Source organism: Hyposmocoma kahamanoa, unplaced genomic scaffold (genome assembly GCF_003589595.1).
Source record: "Hyposmocoma kahamanoa isolate Upper Pololo Valley unplaced genomic scaffold, ASM358959v1 202, whole genome shotgun sequence".
Taxonomy (NCBI): domain Eukaryota; kingdom Metazoa; phylum Arthropoda; class Insecta; order Lepidoptera; family Cosmopterigidae; genus Hyposmocoma; species Hyposmocoma kahamanoa.
The window spans coordinates 9,288,215-9,310,228 of NW_020653726.1; the positions used below are offsets into that span (position 1 = coordinate 9,288,215).

The 22,014-nt window shown below is 36.2% G+C and overlaps 1 protein-coding gene across 5 annotated transcripts in view; it reads left to right on the forward strand.

Moving 5' to 3' along the window:
* LOC113226904 (dachshund homolog 2) overlaps positions 1–22,014 on the forward strand; it is a 162,212-nt gene that overhangs the window by 47,462 nt on the left and 92,736 nt on the right. For 2 of the 5 annotated variants that reach the window (XM_026459705.1, XM_026459708.1), the window contains 2 exons: positions 9,692–9,703; positions 13,148–13,281. In XM_026459705.1, the coding sequence (XP_026315490.1) occupies positions 9,692–9,703; positions 13,148–13,281 (146 nt within the window). Of the gene's footprint in view, positions 1–9,691; positions 9,704–13,141; positions 13,282–22,014 lie in introns of all 5 variants that reach the window. The other 3 variants (XM_026459706.1, XM_026459709.1, XM_026459707.1) reach the window with 2 other exon arrangements.

A 22,014-nucleotide genomic window follows, 5' to 3' on the forward strand; every position in this document is an offset into this window, starting at 1 on the left:
TAATATTTGTGTAAGATAACCCGAAAGGCTGGGAACGGAAGTCAGTAGCTAAGAGCCGTCAACCAAAAGATAAACTTCGTGACAATACAAATAAGCCAACGTTTCTAATTGGGATCTCCTAAGTAGGATAAAAAGCTCTTATTCATATAACGGGTAAGTTCGATCGGTAAGCTCTAGTTATAATCCGGGAGTAATAAGTTGACCGCGTTCTTGATAGGTAAGGTGTCAGAAGTTTTAAACAATGTCTGTGTTTGATGTGAACAATACTTAGATGATGCACTTATTGTAATAAACATTGTGTCATGATAGGAAGCATATTTTGTCACGATACTTGTTTCTTCTAAGACATCTATATATATTATTTCATATTTTTGTTGAAACTAAGGAACATATGATTTTTCTTTGGTTGCAAAAACGTTTACCACTATATTTCGATTTTTAGTAGCAGTAGAGCTCCTGCCATCTTACCTATTACTGCCGCCAAGCAGTAATATGAGAATTACTGCGTTCCAAGATTGAAAAGTAAGGGTGCTGATGAAATAAAATATGTTAAATCGGTTAGAGAGAAGGTATGGAAAGCAAAGACGTGCGCCTGAATTTACTCGACTGACGTCAAGTTGGTGCCGGACGTAGCCGTGCGTCGCTTACGTTTAACTTCATACTACCTACGTTTACGTCTCATGGTGACGAGCGCAATGGCAGTGTCCCTCAGATCTTTGCTATTTAAAGCTCTGAGTGGCATTGCAATTGCTATGGATACGCATATCGCTTACCACCAGGCGCACGACTAGATTCTTCAGTCATTTGGTATTATAAAAAAAAATTCTTTTTCAGTATTAGACAGAGGGAAATTGCGTGTCTTTTATCAGGCGATATTTCGTTCAGTAATTTTGTAAGCAAGCAGTTTAATAAATACTGTGAAACAAAATTGTCAAACATTTAAACTACCTTTATGTAATTTATTACGTTATTTCAGTCGTAGTACATTTAAGATTAAATGCAGAATTTCTGTCTTTACATACTTAATCTATTTCAAAGGCTAGCACTATAAAAAACTTAATGAAACTAAGGATCCACTGGGTTCCACAAATCAAACAGAAATTTTTTATAACAGAATGACATATTATCCTGTAATTTGTTATCAATTCTCACGACGTTTTCCTTTACTGTTATTTATAGTTGGAAAGGAAAAAGGTTTACGATCACAGCTTCTTTGTTTACAATTTTTGTAATAAAAAAAATCGAAGTGTAATTGTTGTACTACCTTTCATAAACAATCAATCAAATCAAATCAATGTAACCTATTGATGTCGTGCGCCTGATGGTAAGCTACACGCCTGTTCATAACAGTTACAGTGCTACTCAGAGCTTTAAATCGCAAAGATCTTAGGGGCACTGCCACTGCGCCCGTCACCCTGAGACATAAGTTGACAAGTCCCATGTGCCTGTAATTTCACCAGCACCCTTACTATTCAAAACCGGAACACAGTAATGCTGACATTACTGCTTGGTGGCAGAAATAGGTAAGGTGGCGGTTGTTCCCAGGACGAACTCTTTCACAAGGAGCTCTACTGCTACCTACTGGTAGAACGAGGTAAGTCTGAAATCGTGAACAAGTGATACCAACGATATCTATGTACTAGATTGAAGTCTTTGCCTCAGTTACCTTAGTTAGTCAAAAGAGGAACAATGTGTTACGATGCATTTCACGTATGTTTACATTATTGTGTATTTTTATTTGATTGTACGAGAAGTTATAAGTTACACTGAAAAAATCTATCTCCATGTAACATGTGGTTACACTCTTACAGTCTCACATCATGTAGTTAATTAAGTACGGCGATAAAAAAGATAATGGATAGAATGGATGGAATCAAGTTAATAAAACTCAAAATTGAATTATCATGGAAGATATTTCCATACATTTCTTTATCTTATTACACTATCAACAGTTCGTAGTATCAACAGCTTCTAAAATAAATTAACTACCAATAAGTGTATAACGAAGTGTAAAAGATTCAATCATAACCCGGATGTGGCGGACAATAGAATGATTCCCACATGCCTCCGAAACTTGGTCTTAATATCGCCTAAACACTGAAATAACAAAACGATTACGCTACGATCTTTGCTTTGACTGGTACAAGGCACAGGTAGGCAGAGATTTGTAGATATTTTGTTAGTATAGTGTGAATATAGACACCACTTATGTATGGCTCCCTAGCCTTTATAATAATACTGCCGGCCACTATCTAAAACACGGTTAAGTGACAAAATATTTTTTTGAGATATCATAAAAAACCATAACCCACTTTTTGAACATTGAAATTGTTTAATGACATTACAGTTATGCATCGTTAGGATAAGTTCCGATAAGTCGAACACGTTAACTAATTTTAACTGTTTTTAAAAGATAGTTTTGTGCTCTATCTTTTAACTGATCTATTAACTGATGCGTAATACAGCCGTTACTTTCCAACTAAATATTTGTTTGTTTTATAAAAATTCATATTTAAATAAGTGAAGATTGCAAAAACATTTCAAGGTGCAGACACTGAATTAATGAAGTTTAAAATGTGATATGATGAACGGCTACAGAATTTTTTGTGATATAAGTGACGGGACGAACAGTCGTGCGCCTGGTGTTAAGCGACACGCCAGTCCGTAGCAGTGGCAATGCCCCTTAGAGCTTTTGATCGAATAGATCTGCGGGACACTGCCACTACGGATGTCGTCATGAGATATAAGTTGACAAGTCTCGTGTGAATGTGATTTCACCAGCACCGTTCTTCAAAACCGGAACACAATGCTGACATTACTGCTTGGTGGGTGTAATAAGTAAGGTGGCGGTACTTCCCTGGACGAGGAGGACGAGGAGGACTCTTACACAAGGAGATCTACTGCTACTAAAAGACATCAAAATATAATAAAGAACTTTATAAATTCCAAGAGATTTACTGAGAAATATAGAATTTAAACCCTTTGTTAGTGCAATAGCATAGATTACCGAAAATTTGTCACACAATTTGATCTTTTCTGCAAAATCTTAAGGGGTAGCTATCATGCCTAACGCAATGAGTAGCATTGCAATACAAATGAGAAAATACTATCTACATTTTGGATAATCAGCCGCGGGAACCTTATTACATTCATGAAATCTGACTCCAGCCTGGTGTTTATCCTGTGTTGTTTCGTTTCTTGAATAAATACATTAATATTATGGTGACGCGTACATGGTGAATACTTCTCAAGTCTCAATAATACTGTAATGTAATAATAATAAAAATAATGTAATGAAGAAGCAACAGCGGCGCTGCCCTTCAAGTCTTGTTTTAAAGTTTTTATACGAATTATATCGAGTAATTCACACGACAGTTTTCCTCTGTAACGGCCAATACGAGTATCATAATTTTTTTAATCTAAAATAATACCATTCATTCTCCCCCTGCGTTACATAGAAGTTATTATAGACAGGAAATAAGAAATAAGTAAAAACTTTAACAATTTTTGTCAACAAACTGTCTGATGACTGACTGTAATTTTCTGTAGACTTCAGTTTACGTGAAACGTTCACGCTTCCGCTTTTCGTTTATGAATTAAACTAAAACGTGAAAACAGTAGCGGGTAGTCTCACTCAGCGATCCAATATTTAATAGTTTTATGATGTATTATCAAAACAAATCTCAGACGGTTACTATGAACTGCGAGTGTATGTACGTTTCGGCTGTATTAATACTATGACCATTATTTTCGATACTTGAACAATTTATTTTTTCAATCCCGATTTATCCAATGCCAACAAACAATTATTTAAAATATTAAAATGTATAAAATATAACGTAATTTGAATTGTTAATACTAATGTGTCATGTTTAGAAAAAAACAGTTATTAATTCTAATAACGGAAAGGTTAAGTGCAGTGCGTTTCAGTGGTAATTGACGTAATGGCATACAGTTAGCCGTGGAGTAGCAATAATTAGGTTAAAGACTCCTGTCTGCCATTAAACAATGTTAATATCGGTGAACATGCTTCGCTTGTATAAATTTGCAGTAACTGTAATATTATCCCTCATGGTTAGAAATAAACAGGTTGAATTGTAAACAAGGGTACCAATAAAAATACGCACATCTTTCATACGACTTTCTATGTAAAATGATGTAATTGTTTTATGATTTTTGAATCTGCAGTAGCTTCCGACTGTATAATTATTATATTTAAACAAGAGCACAGTGTATATACTTCTTGTTTGTTTGAACAAATAGTAATTTACGTTGTTAGGTATAAATATGTTAAATTACTTACTAAATACTGAAACACAACCGGTGAGAATCTGCTGTCGTGGCATTTAGTTAAATGCTAGGTGGACATTATTCATGTCAACTAATTGCAATCCAATATAATGAATGCAATTAGTGTTCTACCGCGATGCCCTTAGGCCGCACGTCGTCGACATTTTTTCTCGAACTCATTTAACGGTGCCCAATTGATTGGCAAGATCAAACGATAAAGATTACTGTCCACTTCGTTCGACCATTTAAATTTATAGCTTGTGTTAAAAATATATCTTTAATATTACCAAGTATCAAGATATTTCGCTCATTGTATGCATCAGACAGCGGTCGATACAAAAGGACTTAACATATTTTTTCTTCATATTTTATTATGAACTTCTGTTCAACATCCAGATGTTGTTCTGATCAAACAAAAGATTTTTCAGATGTACTCACTACTCATGTAGTCTGAATTTAACTTTATGTGATGATTTATGAATTAGTTTTGTTTATTTTGAAATTCCTATTTATATTTTGGTATACCGATATTCATAGATATCAACTCGTAAATTAAAAGTCAGATGAAAAATATAGCACTAGTTCGTAGCAATCGTTATTATGTATGAGTCAAATTTTAAAATTAAATTATTCCATCAAACTGAAACAAATATCTGACTAATCATTAATTTTAAAATAAGCACTAAACAAGATATTATTATATTTCGACGCAAACTCAACAGTTTTAGTGTTCCGATATTTTGTATATCTCGTCAACAGCGCTGTTGTTTTCCTAATAATCTGTTTTAAAAAAAATCATAACGTTTATTTTCGTTCGACACTGAACTATCACACGTCCGGATCTATTCTGTTTCAGATCTGCGCTCACTTGTTTGATTATTTTCGTTTTCCTTCAAACATTACAAAAAATGAAGCTAAACATTGCACAACAGTTATTTGTGTTATTAATATTGTAATAAAACATTTAGCCTTGCGTTCATTTCGATGTAGTAAAAGAATGAAATCATCATCTTAACATAAAATATATGTGCCTCTACCATGAGTTTACAGTGACAGTTGTCGCTGGCGACCGCGTAAAATGTTAAACAATTTTGTGTATTAAATAGTATCGCCCTAACTGACGAACATTGTGTATAAGTAATGTACACAATTACTTTAAGCGATCGCTAGTGACAACTGTCACTATAAACTCATGGTAAAGGTACAAAAAAAGGAACGTTCGGTTTTTGGAACGTTTCAAAATGTAACTGCGTTTATCTTTCAAGTGTCTCTCTAATGGCGTCCGATGAAAAACTAGCTTTTTAAATGTTCTATTTTTAAAAGCCGCCGATGGGTTATGACTCGACAACATTGCCGACAGAATTTGACGAAATTAATTAAAACTAACCAAATGTGCTAGCGAGCTACTGATTGGCCAGGTAGCAATTTACCTTTTTGAAGACCAACAAAAGGTCGTTTTAGAGAAAAAAGCACGAACGCCGGGAACGGTAGCAAATCTTTTTGATTATTTTCGATGAAGCGTGTCAATATAAATAGAAAACTATTGAATATCGAAATGGGAATGAAATTGTACTGCACTCAATATAAACACAAAAAACTAAAACCTTTTTAGGCAAAACCTGATAAAATGCGGCATAGCGCCGGTGGCAAAAAATGTTTCCAGATATCAATTTGCAGAATGATGTTGAAGTTTTTAAATTGCTATTTTGTTTATTATCGTTACTACTTAATAAATTTCCTATCTAGAAACCATGTCTCTGACAGGGTTTAATCAAAAAAATCCATTTAAAATACGTAGGGCGTGCCCTAAAAGATTATAACGTGTGAGCAGCGTGGTCACCCGTCCAGAAATTGTACAATTTTACACAAAACAATTGTGTGGGGCACATGTCGCGTGAATGGCCATGTCCGAGCCAGCGGGCATCAACGACTGCAAACAAAACGTGCCAAACCCACGCATTGCCGCTGAGGCAATTGAAAAGTGCCCAATGAAAAATACCATCAACGGGAAAATCATTAACAAATTTCACTTTCCCGCAGTACAATGCAGTCAAAATCACTCAATAGATGTTACTTATTTTGTTATCGTTGCGGGCCACACATGAGTACTGAAACATAGTATATACACTACATAGTATATATGTACTGTATGTACCGACATATATACATCACATAAAAATATAGAAAATAAATGGGTATATACTTCCAAATCTTTTACAGCTTATGCAAGTGAAATGTGGATAAAATTAAATAATTAAGACAGGTAATAGTTAAAAAGAGAATTTCATAGTGGACGGAGGAACGAAATAAAACGATAATATGTCTCGAGTTATTACCGCTTTGACAATAGGGTGGGACAAAAGGAAATTCTGAGACGGCTCTTCAAAGCACGATAAAGTTACACAGATGACGTCTCAGCTTTGGAAGCTCATATTGTAAGATTGTGGCAATACGAGTATAGATCACTGTTGCATTCGATTACTGTAACACCAAAAAGAATCCAATTGAAATCAAAATATTCGAAAGATAATACAAGATGATATTAACTTTAATTAAAAGCTCAAAAAGTATCCTTTGATAAGATCAAACAAAGAAACAATCCCGAAGCCTTCATGAAACACGAATGGAAACAAAAACGGATTCGCGAGTCTTTCTGAGGATGACGTCTCTTTCTATTGGAGCACTCGTCGAGTTTCCTTTGTAATTAAATATTGAAATTAAGAAATGAACAGCCGGTAATTACAAGAGGTTGTCCCTCGAGGGCTGATTATGCCCCAACATTCGAAAGGGATGTCGGGGACGAAGCCGTTCCTGTTACAATTAATATTTCACATTTTAATGTTACCGCTACTCTTGTAGTAATACCTCATTTGTAGTAACATAAACATATCTGTATGCAAGTAATAATTTTATGTTCTCCACAGAGAACATAAAATTATTACTTTATAAAATTTTAAATTTAAAAATGTTTAAATTTAAAGTGTCGAGTTCTTAGGTTTTCGCAATTGTTTCACATAGGAAATGAAACTATTTTTTTGGATCTAAATCGCGTATATTTGTAAGGTCTGCAGTCTGCGAGCATGTCATGGACAAACCTGCAGACTGAAGTAAGTTCGACAAACCCCAGGTCCTTGCAAAAGGAACCCGTTATCGACTCAGGATACTACGAGAGGCCATTGAAATTAAAAAAATTCTTAATCAACAGGGAACCCGTCTGAGAAACCATCGTTTCTCCATATCACCAGTTTGGGATCCAATAGTTCCTCTGATGAAAAAATCTTAAACAGACATAATACTGCAGTACTAATTAATATGTTTAATTTACTCATATTACCATTCATAATTAATAATAATTTTTTTTTATAATATCAACTGACAAACAAGTTGTGCACCTGATGGTAAGCTACACGCCTATCCATAACAGTTGCAGTGCCACTCAGAGCTTTAAATCGCAAAGATCTGAGGGGCACTGCTACTGCGCGCGTCACCCTGAGACAAGTTGACAAGTCCCATGTGCCTGTCATTGCACCAGCACCCGAGCGTTTGTGCACTAAGTCCGATTCGGACGTAGTGCACAAGCGACATCCGAAGTGGGTCCGAGGTTTCTAAATTTGTATAGTCTCGGATTCGAAACGAATACGAATTGGATGCAGTGCGTACACACGCTTATCCTATAAAACGGAAATACAGTAATGCTGACATTACTGCTTGGCGGCAGAAATAGGTAAGGTGACAGTACTTCCCTGGACGAAAGCTTTCACAGGGAGCTCTACTACTACTGTAATATTTATTTATATCACTAAAATAAAATTATTTATGAAACATTTGTAGCGTAAATGGGAATACTAATTGGAAAAAAAAAATCAACAGCAAAGGGACCGAAACGTTGGTTTGTTTGAAAAACAAAATAAACGCGATTTAAATCCAAAAAAAATAGTTTCATTTCCTATGTGTAACAATCGCGAAAACCTGAGAACTCGATATAATACTCATATTTTCAAAAAATGCAGACCATTTAAAACGCTTACCATAGAGTGTAGTGGTATTACACTCTGCAACTCATATAGGTATTTGATTACAATGTGTTACACACCCATTAACTTGTCAAATGTGTTTGACCAATAGTTGCACGTCTCATGGACGCAATAAAAAAGAAAAACAGTCATAGAAGCAACATAATTCAGTGTTTGGACATTTCAATTTGCCGGACCATGTGGCGTGCCGACAATGATGTTCGTGCCAACAGCAATAAAATTAAAAAACACTACAATCTAAACTATTTTCTTATACACCTACCTCACTCTGTTACGTTAATCGTGATGGTCTAAGACCATTTTTGTTCCATCACGATTAACTGAACTACAGTAACACGCGGAAAAGAGAACAAAAAATACACGAACCGTAATAACATTTCCTCATCAAGCGATCAAATCTCAGATGAAATAGGTTCAGAACTTAAATACTTTTGGAATGTCTTTATTAACTGTCAACGAATCAAGAGAATCTCCGGGAGCTGTTTAATACCCCATCAGACAAACGTAATTAGTTTTGTAAATAAAATGCCTCGGAGATATTGAAACGTAGCCGCTACCTGACTGTTGCGGTGACTTGCTACATTAAGTTATGATGGTACAATCAACCACGAATTACTTTTAACTAACTATGCTTTTGTACACACAGTAGCTAGTCTATTGCCTCATATAGAACTCGTAATAGCAATTATTATTTCAATAGTGATAACAAAACGAAGCATTTTTATGATAAAAAGAATTGTACTTAACATCCAATTTAGTTTTCCTTGTAGTTTATTTATTGTCTAAAACATTTTTTATCGGAATAGTAACTGATTTAATTTGTGTCATGTACAATGGTTCTCTATTATATTGTTTTGTAGTAAGAAGTTTTATGTCTTTAAACTAGGCATTTTTGTTGTAATAGTTTCATTAAAAAAATTAAATTATTTTCAACCGTATAAATAACAAGGGCTTTGTGCCCTAGGGACAGGTAAATATTAGCAGCATCTTGCCCCGGCCCGAAATGAAATAATTGTAAAGCTGAATTACGGTCGCTAAACTTTTCCACCCCTAAGCATTTTTTATTTAATTTTTATTTTTATGACACGATTAAACGCGGCTTTGCTTTCAGTTTTTATTGTTACTGTCTATGTGCCCTCTAATTTTTGGCTTCAATTATAATTTTTCTTCTGCTATTTTATTAAAACATTGTTTTTAATGGTCCAAAGTTCATCGCAGACCTGACAAAGTATAATAGCGCATTCTGCAGATGTGCCAACCTTTATAGTTTTTGTAAGGTCTCGGAGAAGTAAAACAATGCGTTAATTAAAATAGTATGAGTTCAAAGATGAACAAGGTCAATAACCTAGATCTCTCTTCTTCCTCAGGTACTTCTCAAGGTGAATAGGTTTCTATTCAAGGAAAGAATCCATCTCGCACCCACCGGAACTCGTTAAGAAAAATACACCAACGCTTTTTATAACCGAAATCATTTATCATGTTTATAGTGAACCCAAGACAAACTGCTACTGCGCTTGAGTTTATCGTAGATAAGATTACGTGCGTTTGTTTTGCCTTGTGGACCGATTCGTGAGCCATTTTTAAGACAGAGCACCATTGTTAAATATAAAGCCAAGACGTGGTGTTTCCGAGGGCATTTAAATTTTGAAAAGGAAATAAGGTGTTTGAGACTAGCGAAGGAAGTCGATGACATTATCTTTTACTACGCACATTATAAACTACTCCAGGCTGTAGACGTTCATGAAGTAGAAAAGCTTTGAAATCCTTTGAACGGGAACCATCAAACTGTAGCCGACAAAGTTCCGACAAAGAGTCAAATGTTACAACTTCAGTGCCACTGAATTTAAAATGGAAGACTCTTTCCAAATAACAACTTCATAAACTAGACCTTCATCACTTGTTACTAGATTCAATTTAAAATTTGAACAATCTACGAGCACAAAGATTATTTTTAGATGAACAAACGGTTTAAAAAGAGTTTAATTTAATATGTAAACATTCCCATACGGGTTGTAGTGGTACGTGTAAATAATCGGACGTTCAAGAAACAAAAACAGAAAATATATACAGATTATGACTATTAGCTTACGATAGGCTGTCAGCGAGATGCTTTTGGTCTTTTCGCTTTTTTAAACTCCTTCGTTGTAAGAAAGGATGTTTACTCCACGTGGACGTTATGATTTAGTGTCAGTAATTGGTAGTGAGTGTGAACACGTCCACTAAGAGAATGGTAAATACAAATACAATAACAAAGACTCCTGAGTCTATTCATAGTTTGTCGGTAGCGTTGACGATGTTTGGATTCTTAATAATTTACGTGTGCTTTTAACGTCTTCGAAATATTAGGGATAACGTTGGTTTCTATCTACGTAAAATTATGACCTCACCAGAAGTTGCATTCTTGTCCCAAATTCAAATGTTCGCCATACATTTGACGCTATTGATCAGGATTTGCGAACTATGTTTGTGAAGCTATCTATCAAGGGTATATCTGTCAGAAATATCTAGGGACTCCTTTGTGGGTGCTATTTGATCAGTGACACGGGCGGTGAGTGATGAATATTGCCAGGCAAATATAACAAAAAGCAAAACTATCGTCGGTGTAAGTTTCACTGGGGTTGTTCGGAGAAAGAGTAGTTTGTTTTTATACGAATCTGCTTTGATGTTTTGCGAGTTGGCGATCAATATATGTTATAATAAATAATATATGTTAATAATAATATATATGTTATGTAATAAATGTTTGTCTTTCATAACATACATACACTTGAATTTTTAAGTTTTCAATTATACCTAAACCATTATTATATATGTATATTATACTTAATTGAACGTTTTCATGATGGAGCACTCTAAGCCAATCCAAGTTTAGATATTTCAAGAAATCGATTTATGTGAATGATCGTCTTACATTTATATCATCTGAGACTCAATACCCTTTAATTCCGCACACAAATCGATTGGTAATAAATCGAACACTTTTTAATGGCAGTTTATCGCATGCGCTTTGCGGTATACAGATTATAAGTATGGTCTAAGTGCCGGCAAGGGAGCGGCACGTGCTTGCTTATCTCTGTCCCTCGACACTTTCAATATTCGATTTCGTCGCGGTCGCGGTTTTGTTTAGTTTTTTACACAGTACAGTCGGGTACTGTATTCACTCCTACCAAAAATAAACGCTTTTTTATTTAATACTTGGAGGTTCATTGACGCTGTTTACATTATTGTTCAGCTAGATTTAGAAAAACACCAATTGCTGAGTATATGCCTCCTCTTTTGCACGTCAGCTCAATCGGTCCTATGCGAGTCTCATTCACAATCTTCCGGCCACCCCCCGACGATATCGTGCGATATGTAAATTACGGTGTACAAAATTATTTCAAGTAATAACAATAAATTTAATAAGAAAAACAGCTAACAGTGGATTGTTTTGTCTTATGTAAGCCTTTTTGAATAGTAATAACACTTAAATACGACAAAATCCTTACGCCAATGAGGAAAGATGGAAAAATCGTCATAACACAATCGCACCCCAAAGCGTAACCGAAAACGAGAGTCACCGCAATCCAAGCTAATGGAGTGTCTCATAATGACGGTTGCTGACATAAAAATAAATAGGCGAGAGTCAGTTTCTGCGTAAGCCGATACTATGATAACAGCAGCTCCCCCGATAATTGCCGAACTTGGCCGACGCGATGCGCCCACTATTGGGGTAATACTGCGGATTACGACTGTAATTGATCATTGCTATGCCGATTACGAAAGTTAAGCTTATTTCCTCTATTTGGAAAAACTTTTCCATGTTACTTCTACTGAGAGTTGTGTCCATTTTGTACATGGTTGTTCAAGAATTATTGACCTTTATTACTGATTTCCATTAACAATGAATTTAAACATATGGTTATAGCGATTATACGCCAATAAAGCGTACTTAGTCTGAATATCAGATCAGTTTACAACCTCCGTATCGGTGTTCGTCTAACGATAATAAAGTTAGGTCCATTTCTACGAGGTAGGTGAGCAATAGGCTTACGGGCAAGATTTAGGTGACAAACTTTATTGCCCAACCAATATACTGTTGTCTATTACGTGTCCATAAATCACGGATGGGAAAACAATAAGCGTGAAATTGTGGAAACTGCGCTCGACGTCTTCTGGTATTAAATCTTGGGGGAGTGAAATAAATAAAAATAAATCTGCGGCCACCCTCACGCGAGAACTTGATTTATTAGATAACCGCCACTTAGAAACCGCATGGGAAGCTTTGTACTATTGAACAATTAATTGAATTTAATTAGTAACAAACTCTGTATTATTTTTGCTTGTATTGCCACGGTATTAAAGATGCACAAAGCGATCGTGGCGTTTGATAGATAGTAAATTGTCATAGCAAATCTCACGGGTTTGGCGCGCTACGTTGTGTGAAACGTTGATGTATTCCTACGTGCTTTTTATCAGCCATTATAAATAAATAATTAATTTCTCAAGGTTTATTGTAATTAGACTATATGTTAGTAAAACTTATTGCAGTTATTAATAGGAGATTGTGTTATATAAAAAAAAACAAGATGCAGCAGTTTGTGGAGGGTGCAAACGTTTGATAATAATATTTATTGATTGCACTAATAATATCGAAATATCGATACTGATCAGCTCCTATTTTTGACAAGATTTCATATTTTTGAATATTTTTATTACATAATGTGTATAATAACAATAATTATTGCATAATTGGAAATAAATTTCCATTTTTTTCCCACAAATGATAGGCTAAGTGTAACGCCTTAAACGGCAGTAACGTGCTACTATGTCCGCAGCTCCAGGCCGGGCCGACCTCCGAAGCGTGCTTCTGGAGTGGGCCTCTCGCTGGCGCCCACGCAGTTCCCTGGACATCCTTTCAAGAAACACCGACTGGAGAATGGCGACTACTCTCCTTATGAAAATGGTCATATGAGCGGTAAGTCAAAGTTCAAACTAAGGAAGCAAGACTTGCAAGCACTCTTCTTTTTATAATACCAAGTGACGGGACGAACAAGTCGTGCACCTGTTGGTAAGTGACATTTGCATCCCTGACAGTTGCAGTCACTCAGAGCTTTTTTATTATTGTCTAAAGAAAAAAGTATACATAAATATTATAAAGCACTGTTTAACCCTACCTGGGTTTGTCTCGATGAGTTTTAAATCGCAAAGATCTTAGGGGCACTGCCACTGCGTCCGTCACCTTGAGACATAAGTCTCTTGTACCTGTTATATCACGTTTGCGCACCACGTTCAATTCGTTTCAGGGGGTCTACTCTCGATATCCGTCCGAAACAATTACTGTCACATAATTAATATTCGACAAAATTAAAAAGCAAGTATCAAGTATGAAGCTACATTCGCCATCACGTGTCTTTTAATTTGGTCAAGTATTGCTTATTTGGCAGCAATTGTTTCGGACGGATGTCGGACGGAGATCGGAGTAGACCCCCAGTTCTGAATCCGAGAAATGACGGGTTTCACGTTCAATATTCGTGGTTTCTCGGATTCAAATCGGACTTAGTGCACAAGCGATATCCGAAGTGGGTCCGAGTCTTCAAGATTTGCATAGTCTCGGATTCGCAAAGTGCGCAAAACGCGTACCCTTCAAAAGGAGCTCTACTGCTACTTGTTGCGACGATTGCGCTTGCAGTCGATTGTTGTGACACTGTCGCTATGTAGTGCATTCTACGGACCGTGGGACACTTACGAAAATCTACCTAAAAGTCATAAGTCATAATCAGTCAAAAGTCGTAGCTCATTGTTTTCTATAAACTACCCAAACTTTTTATCATAACTAAATGTCAAAAGTGTAGACTTTTGCTTATAGAGTCAGAGTAAGCCGAACGAGTAACTTTGTATATTGAAGCAATTTTGAAAAAGCTCTATTCAATTGCGCTATAATTTTAATGGTGAATCTTGAAGTTAGGCGCTTCCTATAAGTAGTCAATATCCGCACTGTAAATGCTAAGCACCTCCTCTATATGCAACTCGGGTCATAGTAATAATCTTAGTGGTTATTGCAGAATTTACGGTCGACGCTAGATCGGCAAATCAACGACATGAAAAAGGTCCCCTTCGCTTCAACATTGTAACAACTATGGTAATTACTCATCATGTAGGCCGTAAAGTAAAGTTGAATTTAAAATTACGGATTAGAGATAAATACATAATTATCCAATTATAGTTTTTCGTACCCTGCGTTTAAGCATCTACTATATCTCTAAATATCATTTTACCGGGAGTATTAATAATTCCACGTTTAGGAATTAATATCTTCATTTAATGTTATTATGAGAACAAACGGTATCATGACATGTGATAACATCAAAATCGAGTTTGTAAGCCCGGATAGGCGCCGGATATGAACCCCGTCTCCTCCAGAGGTATGCCTCCTCATTTCATATACAAATTACACAAATACAAAATTATCCCAACACAAACGGAGAAAAGGGAATAAAGTGATTAAATAGAGCTCAGCGCAAGACGGCTAGCAATCAATCATTTTTGGCGCTTAGGCTGTTGTTTACTTTTCTGTGTTTCGTCTCGTTTTCTCCACCATATTTTGCATGTTTCGTCCCCTTCCGGCGTGAAGTGTCGTGCCAGACAAGGGAGCAATTACATTCGTGATCTTGCATAAGCGGCACTTGCTTATCGCGCACTGCCGCATTTGACTTTTAAGTGTAGTTCGCTTTTTTCCCTAAAATTTGCAATTCGAAACACTTTGGAAAGGCGTTGTTTAGTTTTGTTCTTATTGGGGGCAATTTCACACACGAGCGTATATAAAGCATAATTTAGACAATTGAGTCCTGCTTGTATTCGTTTACGGTTGAACGGAAATGAGATGATTGAAAACGTTTGTAACTAATAAAAAAATACAATATAACTGTCTCTACGTGAACTTGTAGAGTTCCTTGTAGACACGTCTATGCTTAGTTGGTTTTAATTATTTTACAATTAGTTAGAAGATGGATGGGCCCGTGAGAGGTTTGTTTTGAGATTCGAAGCTTAAGATCGAAGATTCGAATGCCTCTTAAGCAATCTTGATACTTGTTACTGAACATCGAATTAATACATTTTCTAGAATCCAATTTAATTACATTTTCAACCACGTGTCGTGATTTAAAAAACCCGTTTAATATTCAACAAATAGTTTTCCATTATCTATAACATTACAGCTTTCATAATTAAATACGTGTATATATCTAGTTTCTGTGTTCCATCTGCAAACGGGATTCTGAGTTAAGCCAATATTATTTTGACGAGTAGTTGACAGTGGTTTACAGTTGATGAAACAGACGCACACATTCACTGAGTTATCAGTAAAATATGTGCCTCACAAATGTACAATTTTATGTACACACGTCACACATGTAAGCTAAGGGTGTCAATCTCCGAATGAGTGCGTGAGGGAGCGGGTGGCCCATTTTCACCCTGTGAAATAATAGGATACGAAAACATCGGAGGCAGAACATAATCCTCCTATGAAGGTTGAAGGGAATGGAAATACGAATATGAAATGCGTGGAAGGGATGTGGCGGTCCACGTGTTCGGCAAAGGGTTACTGATCGACATCTAGGCGGTAAATCAAAATTGATACTCATTTTTAGATGTGCCTTATATTCGCGAGTAGATTATTTTGTACGAAAAGGTTAATAGTTACATCTGTAAAGCGTAAAATTTAAAACAAATTTAATTTAACAAGTAAATAAACCTTGTAAGCTTTAAGAAAACACGTTTAAAACGCGGTACAAAAATAAACTTTTTCGTTGGACATAAGAAGTATGAGATTTCATCAAATTACTTTGATCGATTTCCATTTCCGTAGCCGACAGCCCTATTATTTGGGAAACTGGCATGAATATGACGTGTTGATAATAATTAAAGGTTCCGTACTGTCGCGAGTTGGGTGTCTACAGGGGGATAATGTAAGGCATTATAACATTACAGCAGGGTATAAAGCTTTACATTCTGATTGAATTCTCTGACTGAAATTAAGTAAGGATTTGCTTGTTTATGTTAAGGGCGGGGGGGTATGATGGATCAGACGATATGCGAAACATGTCTGTTCACGCCTATGTTCACTGATTACCACAATGATGAGGTTTCTTTTGTTTACCTTATTTATATTTACACGGGACACGGTTCAACGAAGTCTAAACAGTGATTCCAACAACTACAAGAGTAATTTTTGTCAATGGGTTCATCCATTCGACGATAGCTCAATACCTCACGCAGTAAAAATTCGAGTTTTACAAACGATTATTGGGTAATTTTCAGGTTTGTTTTCTCCACCTAATTTCGGTGCTAATTTTTATTATGTAAGTATTTGTATATTAACGCGAAATATTGAATACTTTTTCAGGATACTATTCTCGAATATTAAATAATACTTCATGATAATTAATGATAACATTCTAAAATGTTAAATACTTCATGAAAATTGTCACCGAAATTAGGTAAGATAGTTTCATCCTGAGAATTACGCATTAGCGTATTCAACTTTTTCCAGATCAAACATTGCAAAACATCTATGGAAACCAAAAAAAATGGTTCGCATAATACACACTTACTTATCTTTACTTTATCGAGAGTTGATTGTTTTTGTTTCCGGACTTTATGCACTGGAAACGGATGATAGGTGATAAATAGTAGTGCGATCGGCAATCATAGCAATTTCTTGCTATCCACGGCTGCGTTTACAATTTTAATGGTTAAAACATCAGCTGGCAATTGCGGGTAATCAAACAAATTGCCGTGCGCCTTATAAGGAAATCGCAACAATCATCGCGGTGGCAACAATAATTAAACGCCGAAGCCGTGCGCGACCGTTCAATTGTATATACAGTTTTATGACTAGATGCTTTTCGAGAGCATGTCGTTTTTGTCTCAATTTTTTAACATCATTTCTACTTCTTACTGACTACACTGTACAGAATTATAACGTATACCGCGAAATAGTTATTAATGGCAGTTTATTAAGTGCCTTATTCCGTACAACATTGCCTACCTTTTTAAAAATAAAAATTACATACCTTTAGAAACGAGCCACATGCGTAAGTAATTTTGTCACTCATGTTGCGATTACTTCTCACTAGTTCCTTCATTCCCTTAACACAGCTGTTCTGCTATCAATTAGGTAGACACATTTTTAATTAATATTTTGTTAACAAATGTAATTGCTGCGAAGACAATTGTTGTCTACTGAAGTCAATTTAATAACAGTTTAAGCAGTGTAAGTAATTAGTATGCATCTTTTATACCATTTATAACGAGATCTTAATGTGCAGTAACGTGTTCATATGGTATGTCTGATAGCATGGTTATGTCTTTTATTGCATAATACAGCCCTTCGCTTTAGTACCTATCATGAACTGTTTACTGTTAACGTTTTAATTTCATAATACGTTTGACGCAGGTGTTGTGGATGGTTATTAGAATTAGCCATGTTTTCAAGCAGAGCTTTGAATTTAAACAACTGTAGTTTCAATTAATTTGACAAAGTCGATCGACACAAATATGTAACCCACGAAAATTCGCAATCTGTATAACACATCACCACTGGCGTACCCGCATTTTGGTTCTTTGCTTGTTGCTCCCAATGCTTCGAATTCCAAACATTAAAATCGCGCATTGAATCGAGCATGTGAATTATGTCGTCCTTTCTGCCGTGCTTTTGCTATATTCTGTTTGTTATCTCACAAATTTGTGTTCGTTGATTTTCTGCTTACAACGCTCAACACATTTTCATAAAAAAATACCAACAGCGCTTTTCTTAATGACGAACGACTAACGTATTTTATGTACTTCTATATAGATAACTAACTATATTATCGTGACTGCAGGAAAAAAGGGCGATATTACTTTTTTCTCGAGCCATCCTAGTAATAAACATTTCTCGTCTGTCATAACAGTGTTTCTTAGCATTTCCATACACACATTAAGAACAAGTATAAAGTGTTTAATTCCCATCGTTTTGTGTGTCATGTGGAACGACGTTTACAATTATAATGCTGTTTTGCTACTCATTTCTGACATTACTCACACCTCGGAGTCATCATGGCGGATTCATTTGTTTTTTGCCCGGGGAAAGGCAAAGCTGAGGAATTTCTTTTAATTAGCAATACCGGTGTTTGTATGGCGGTGACGGCAACATTGTTGGGATACTTTTAAATGCTTTGTTTTTATTAAACGCACACTTCATCTTTATATAATGTTGCCTTGATATTTTAATTAAAATAGGAGCTCGGATTCTGTATTAAATTCTATATACATGCTTAAATGTGTAAGGTTTCTTTTATACTTTGCTTCATTAAGAGAACTCCTATACTTTTATAATTACAACATATTTATTCTCTTCGGTTATTCGAGAGGATGGTTTGAATTTTAGATTTTACTGGCAACATGACGTTGCCAAATTGTCAATGGCATAAAATCATTTAAAGTAAAAGATATTTACTAGGTATCTTACGAGCTTTCTTGTAGCTGGAGGGCTTTTCGTATATGGGGTCATATTAACGTTCAATCGATTAAATCGATACGAAATTACATGTTCGATTTTTCCGTAAGTCAGTCGCTTTGTTATCGCATCAACAACTCGTAATAACCCCTCAATTTTACAAAGTTGTCATCTATAGTGAAGATTAATTTGGCAATTTAAACTGTAATGTTGGCGATGCAACTTCAAACGATGACAAGCATGTAATTTAGTTACATTTTTCTTTATGCTAACTGCAGAAAGGTGTTTCGTAGTTGTTTTTTCAAAGTAATGGCATAAATTACTACTGCAGCGCTTATTTATTCTATTCTATTTTATTCTATTTTAGATTATTGTATTATATATATTCTTTATTGCACCAAATAAAAAACATAAATATTAGATTAACGGAAAGTGAGCAAAGGTGGACTTATCTCTAAAAGAGATCTCTTCCCGCCAACGCAGGGCAGTGAGAGCTAAGGTTATAAGCGGGAAATAGCGTGCAAGAGAGAGTGCGGAAGAAATATAATAAATATAAATAAAGTACAAATATAAAAAAAAATAAAAAGAGACAGTTACTTGCATAAGCATTATAATGAATAATAATAAATAGTATCAATATGTAAATAGTGTAATATATACATATAGGTACACATATACATATATACATAAACAAGTATGTACAAAAAATACAATAAGATGATTACTAAGATAGTTCAGCAAGAAAGTGCGCTTTCAACCTTTTCTTGAAAGAAGCGATGGACGGACTAGATTGGATATGGGAAGGAAGTCGGTTCCACAACTGCGTTGCACGAGAAGAAAAGGAGTTAAAAAAGAAATTTGTTTTACAGTTTGGACGAACGAGCATCTTAGTGATGCATGACTCAGGGTAGCAACTGGAACCGGGAACGAAGGTAGGAAGAGCAGTTGGCGTCATGAAGTATATTAAAAAGGGCGGACAGGATATGCACATCACGGCGAAGGCGAATTGAGAGCCATTTTAACCGAGCGCGAAATTCGGAAACACGGTCAAACTTACGGAGACCGAAAATAAATCGGATAGCCAAGTTTTGTAGGCGCTCTAGTTTATTCATAAGCTCTTCGGTCACATCTAAATAACAAATGTCGGCATAGTCGAGTAAGCTTGCGCAAACATAATTTTGGTATGAAAAGGGAGAAAGTATTGGAGTAGTTTGAGAGAGTGAAATGAGAAGTGCATTCGTCTGCTAACCTCGTTGACATGAGAAGTCCAAGACAATGTGCAGTCCATTACTAGACCTAGATTTTTTGCTTTGTCAGTATATGCAATGGGAGTTCCATCATAAACCAACGCAGGTACCGACGACCAATCCAACTTGCACCTTAATCTGCTACTGCCTACAATCATGGCTTGAGACTTAGCGGGATTAACTAAAAGGCCAAATGATTTAGCTCATAACTGTATGGCAGACAAATCAAAATTGATGGCCGCAATTGCTTCAGATACCTCGCCCACCTCAAAGTTACGATAGAGTTGAAGATCGTCAGCATATAGACGGAAGGGAGAAGAAATGTTACGGGAAATATTATTAATGAAAATGGATAAGAGTAAGGGAGACAGTACGCCGCCTTGGGGCACACCAGCAGTTAAGTTAGATCAAGATAACGAGCCATCATGGATTTTCACGCACTGCTGGCGACCAAATAGATAAGAAGAGAACCAACTTAAAACAGAAGAGGGTATATTAACCGCCTGAAGGGCACCAAGGAGAATGTCAAAGTCAACAGAGTTAAATGCTTTGCTGAAATCCAAAAGGGCAATGACAGTGAGCCTCGTACCATCCATAGCACGACGTATGTCTTCTGTAAAGTTCAGTAATGCTCCAACAGTGCTATGAGATGGACGAAAGCCAGACTGAAACGGATATAAAAGGTTATGGGAGGAGAGGTAAGAATAAAGTTGTTCATGAACGATGGATTCTAGGGCTTTAGAAAGACTAGGGTGAATGGAAATAGGACGGTATTGTGTGAAAGAAGTAGGATTTGGAATTTTAGGAAGAGGTATGGCAAGAGTATGTGATGACAAGGTATAAAGACATTGCGCGAGAGAGAAAAAAATATAATATGTGTGATAACCGGCGCAATATCCTCCAGCAGCATTAGATTTCGTGATAAGGTTAAGAATGACGGGCGGAGTAGGAAAGTGGGAGTTCAGGGCATTGAGATCAATGTTGTTTTGGCAAACATCCAAGGAAGACTTGCCCACACCTATGGAATACAGAAATTTCCAGACCTGAACTTGGGAAAGATTCTGAATGGTAGAGTGTAAGTAGCGACGTTTAGCATCCCTACACATTCTGTTGCAGAGATTGCGTAACTTATTTTTGCTGAAGAGCATTTGGCTTTGTGACGCTTTGCCATAAATCTTATAATCTCAGGCGAAAGCTAAGGAGCCGGCGCGAATTTGACACGCACCGGCCGTACCGGAGCATGAGAATCATAAATCTTCACGAACTCAGTATTAAGAATATCGACCTTCACGTCAATACTGTCAGACGCGAATAAAACAGACCAGTCAATATAGCGCATATCTTCTCTCAAACGATCAAGATCCATATGCTTAAAATTGTGCAAGAGAAGGACCTTTCCTTTAATTTTAGGTGGACGCACTCTGTAAGAGACATCAATTAGATTGTGATGTGAAAACGGAGCAATCATCTGCCCATGCGAAATGGCTAGATTGGGGTGTGTAACAATAATTAAGTCTATCAAGGAAGGTCTACTGTTAGGGAAGTAATGGGTGGGTTTTTTTGTATTAAGCACGTGAAGATCAAGCGCAGACGTCAAAGACGACAACCTAACGGATCGACTGTCATTTTTGAGGAGATACGTGTTTAAGTCGCCCATAAGAATGACATGATCAAAAAGGGGAACTAAGTTTTCAAGAGTGCTTTGCCAGATGTTAAAGTAATCTATTTTGTCATTACGGCTATAGAAAACACCAAGCAGGATTTTTTGTGGTGAACTACAAATGAAAGAAATAAATGTTCGATAAATCCAATGTACTGTGACTGAGAGCAGCAGACGTCAGCAGTGATGTTGCTACGAAGGTAGATGCCAACACCACCTCCCCCACAACCAATTCGGTCGTTACGAAAGAGTTTATATCCCGGAATGGAACAGCTAGTAGAAGGTAAAGAAGGCTTCAGCCAGGTT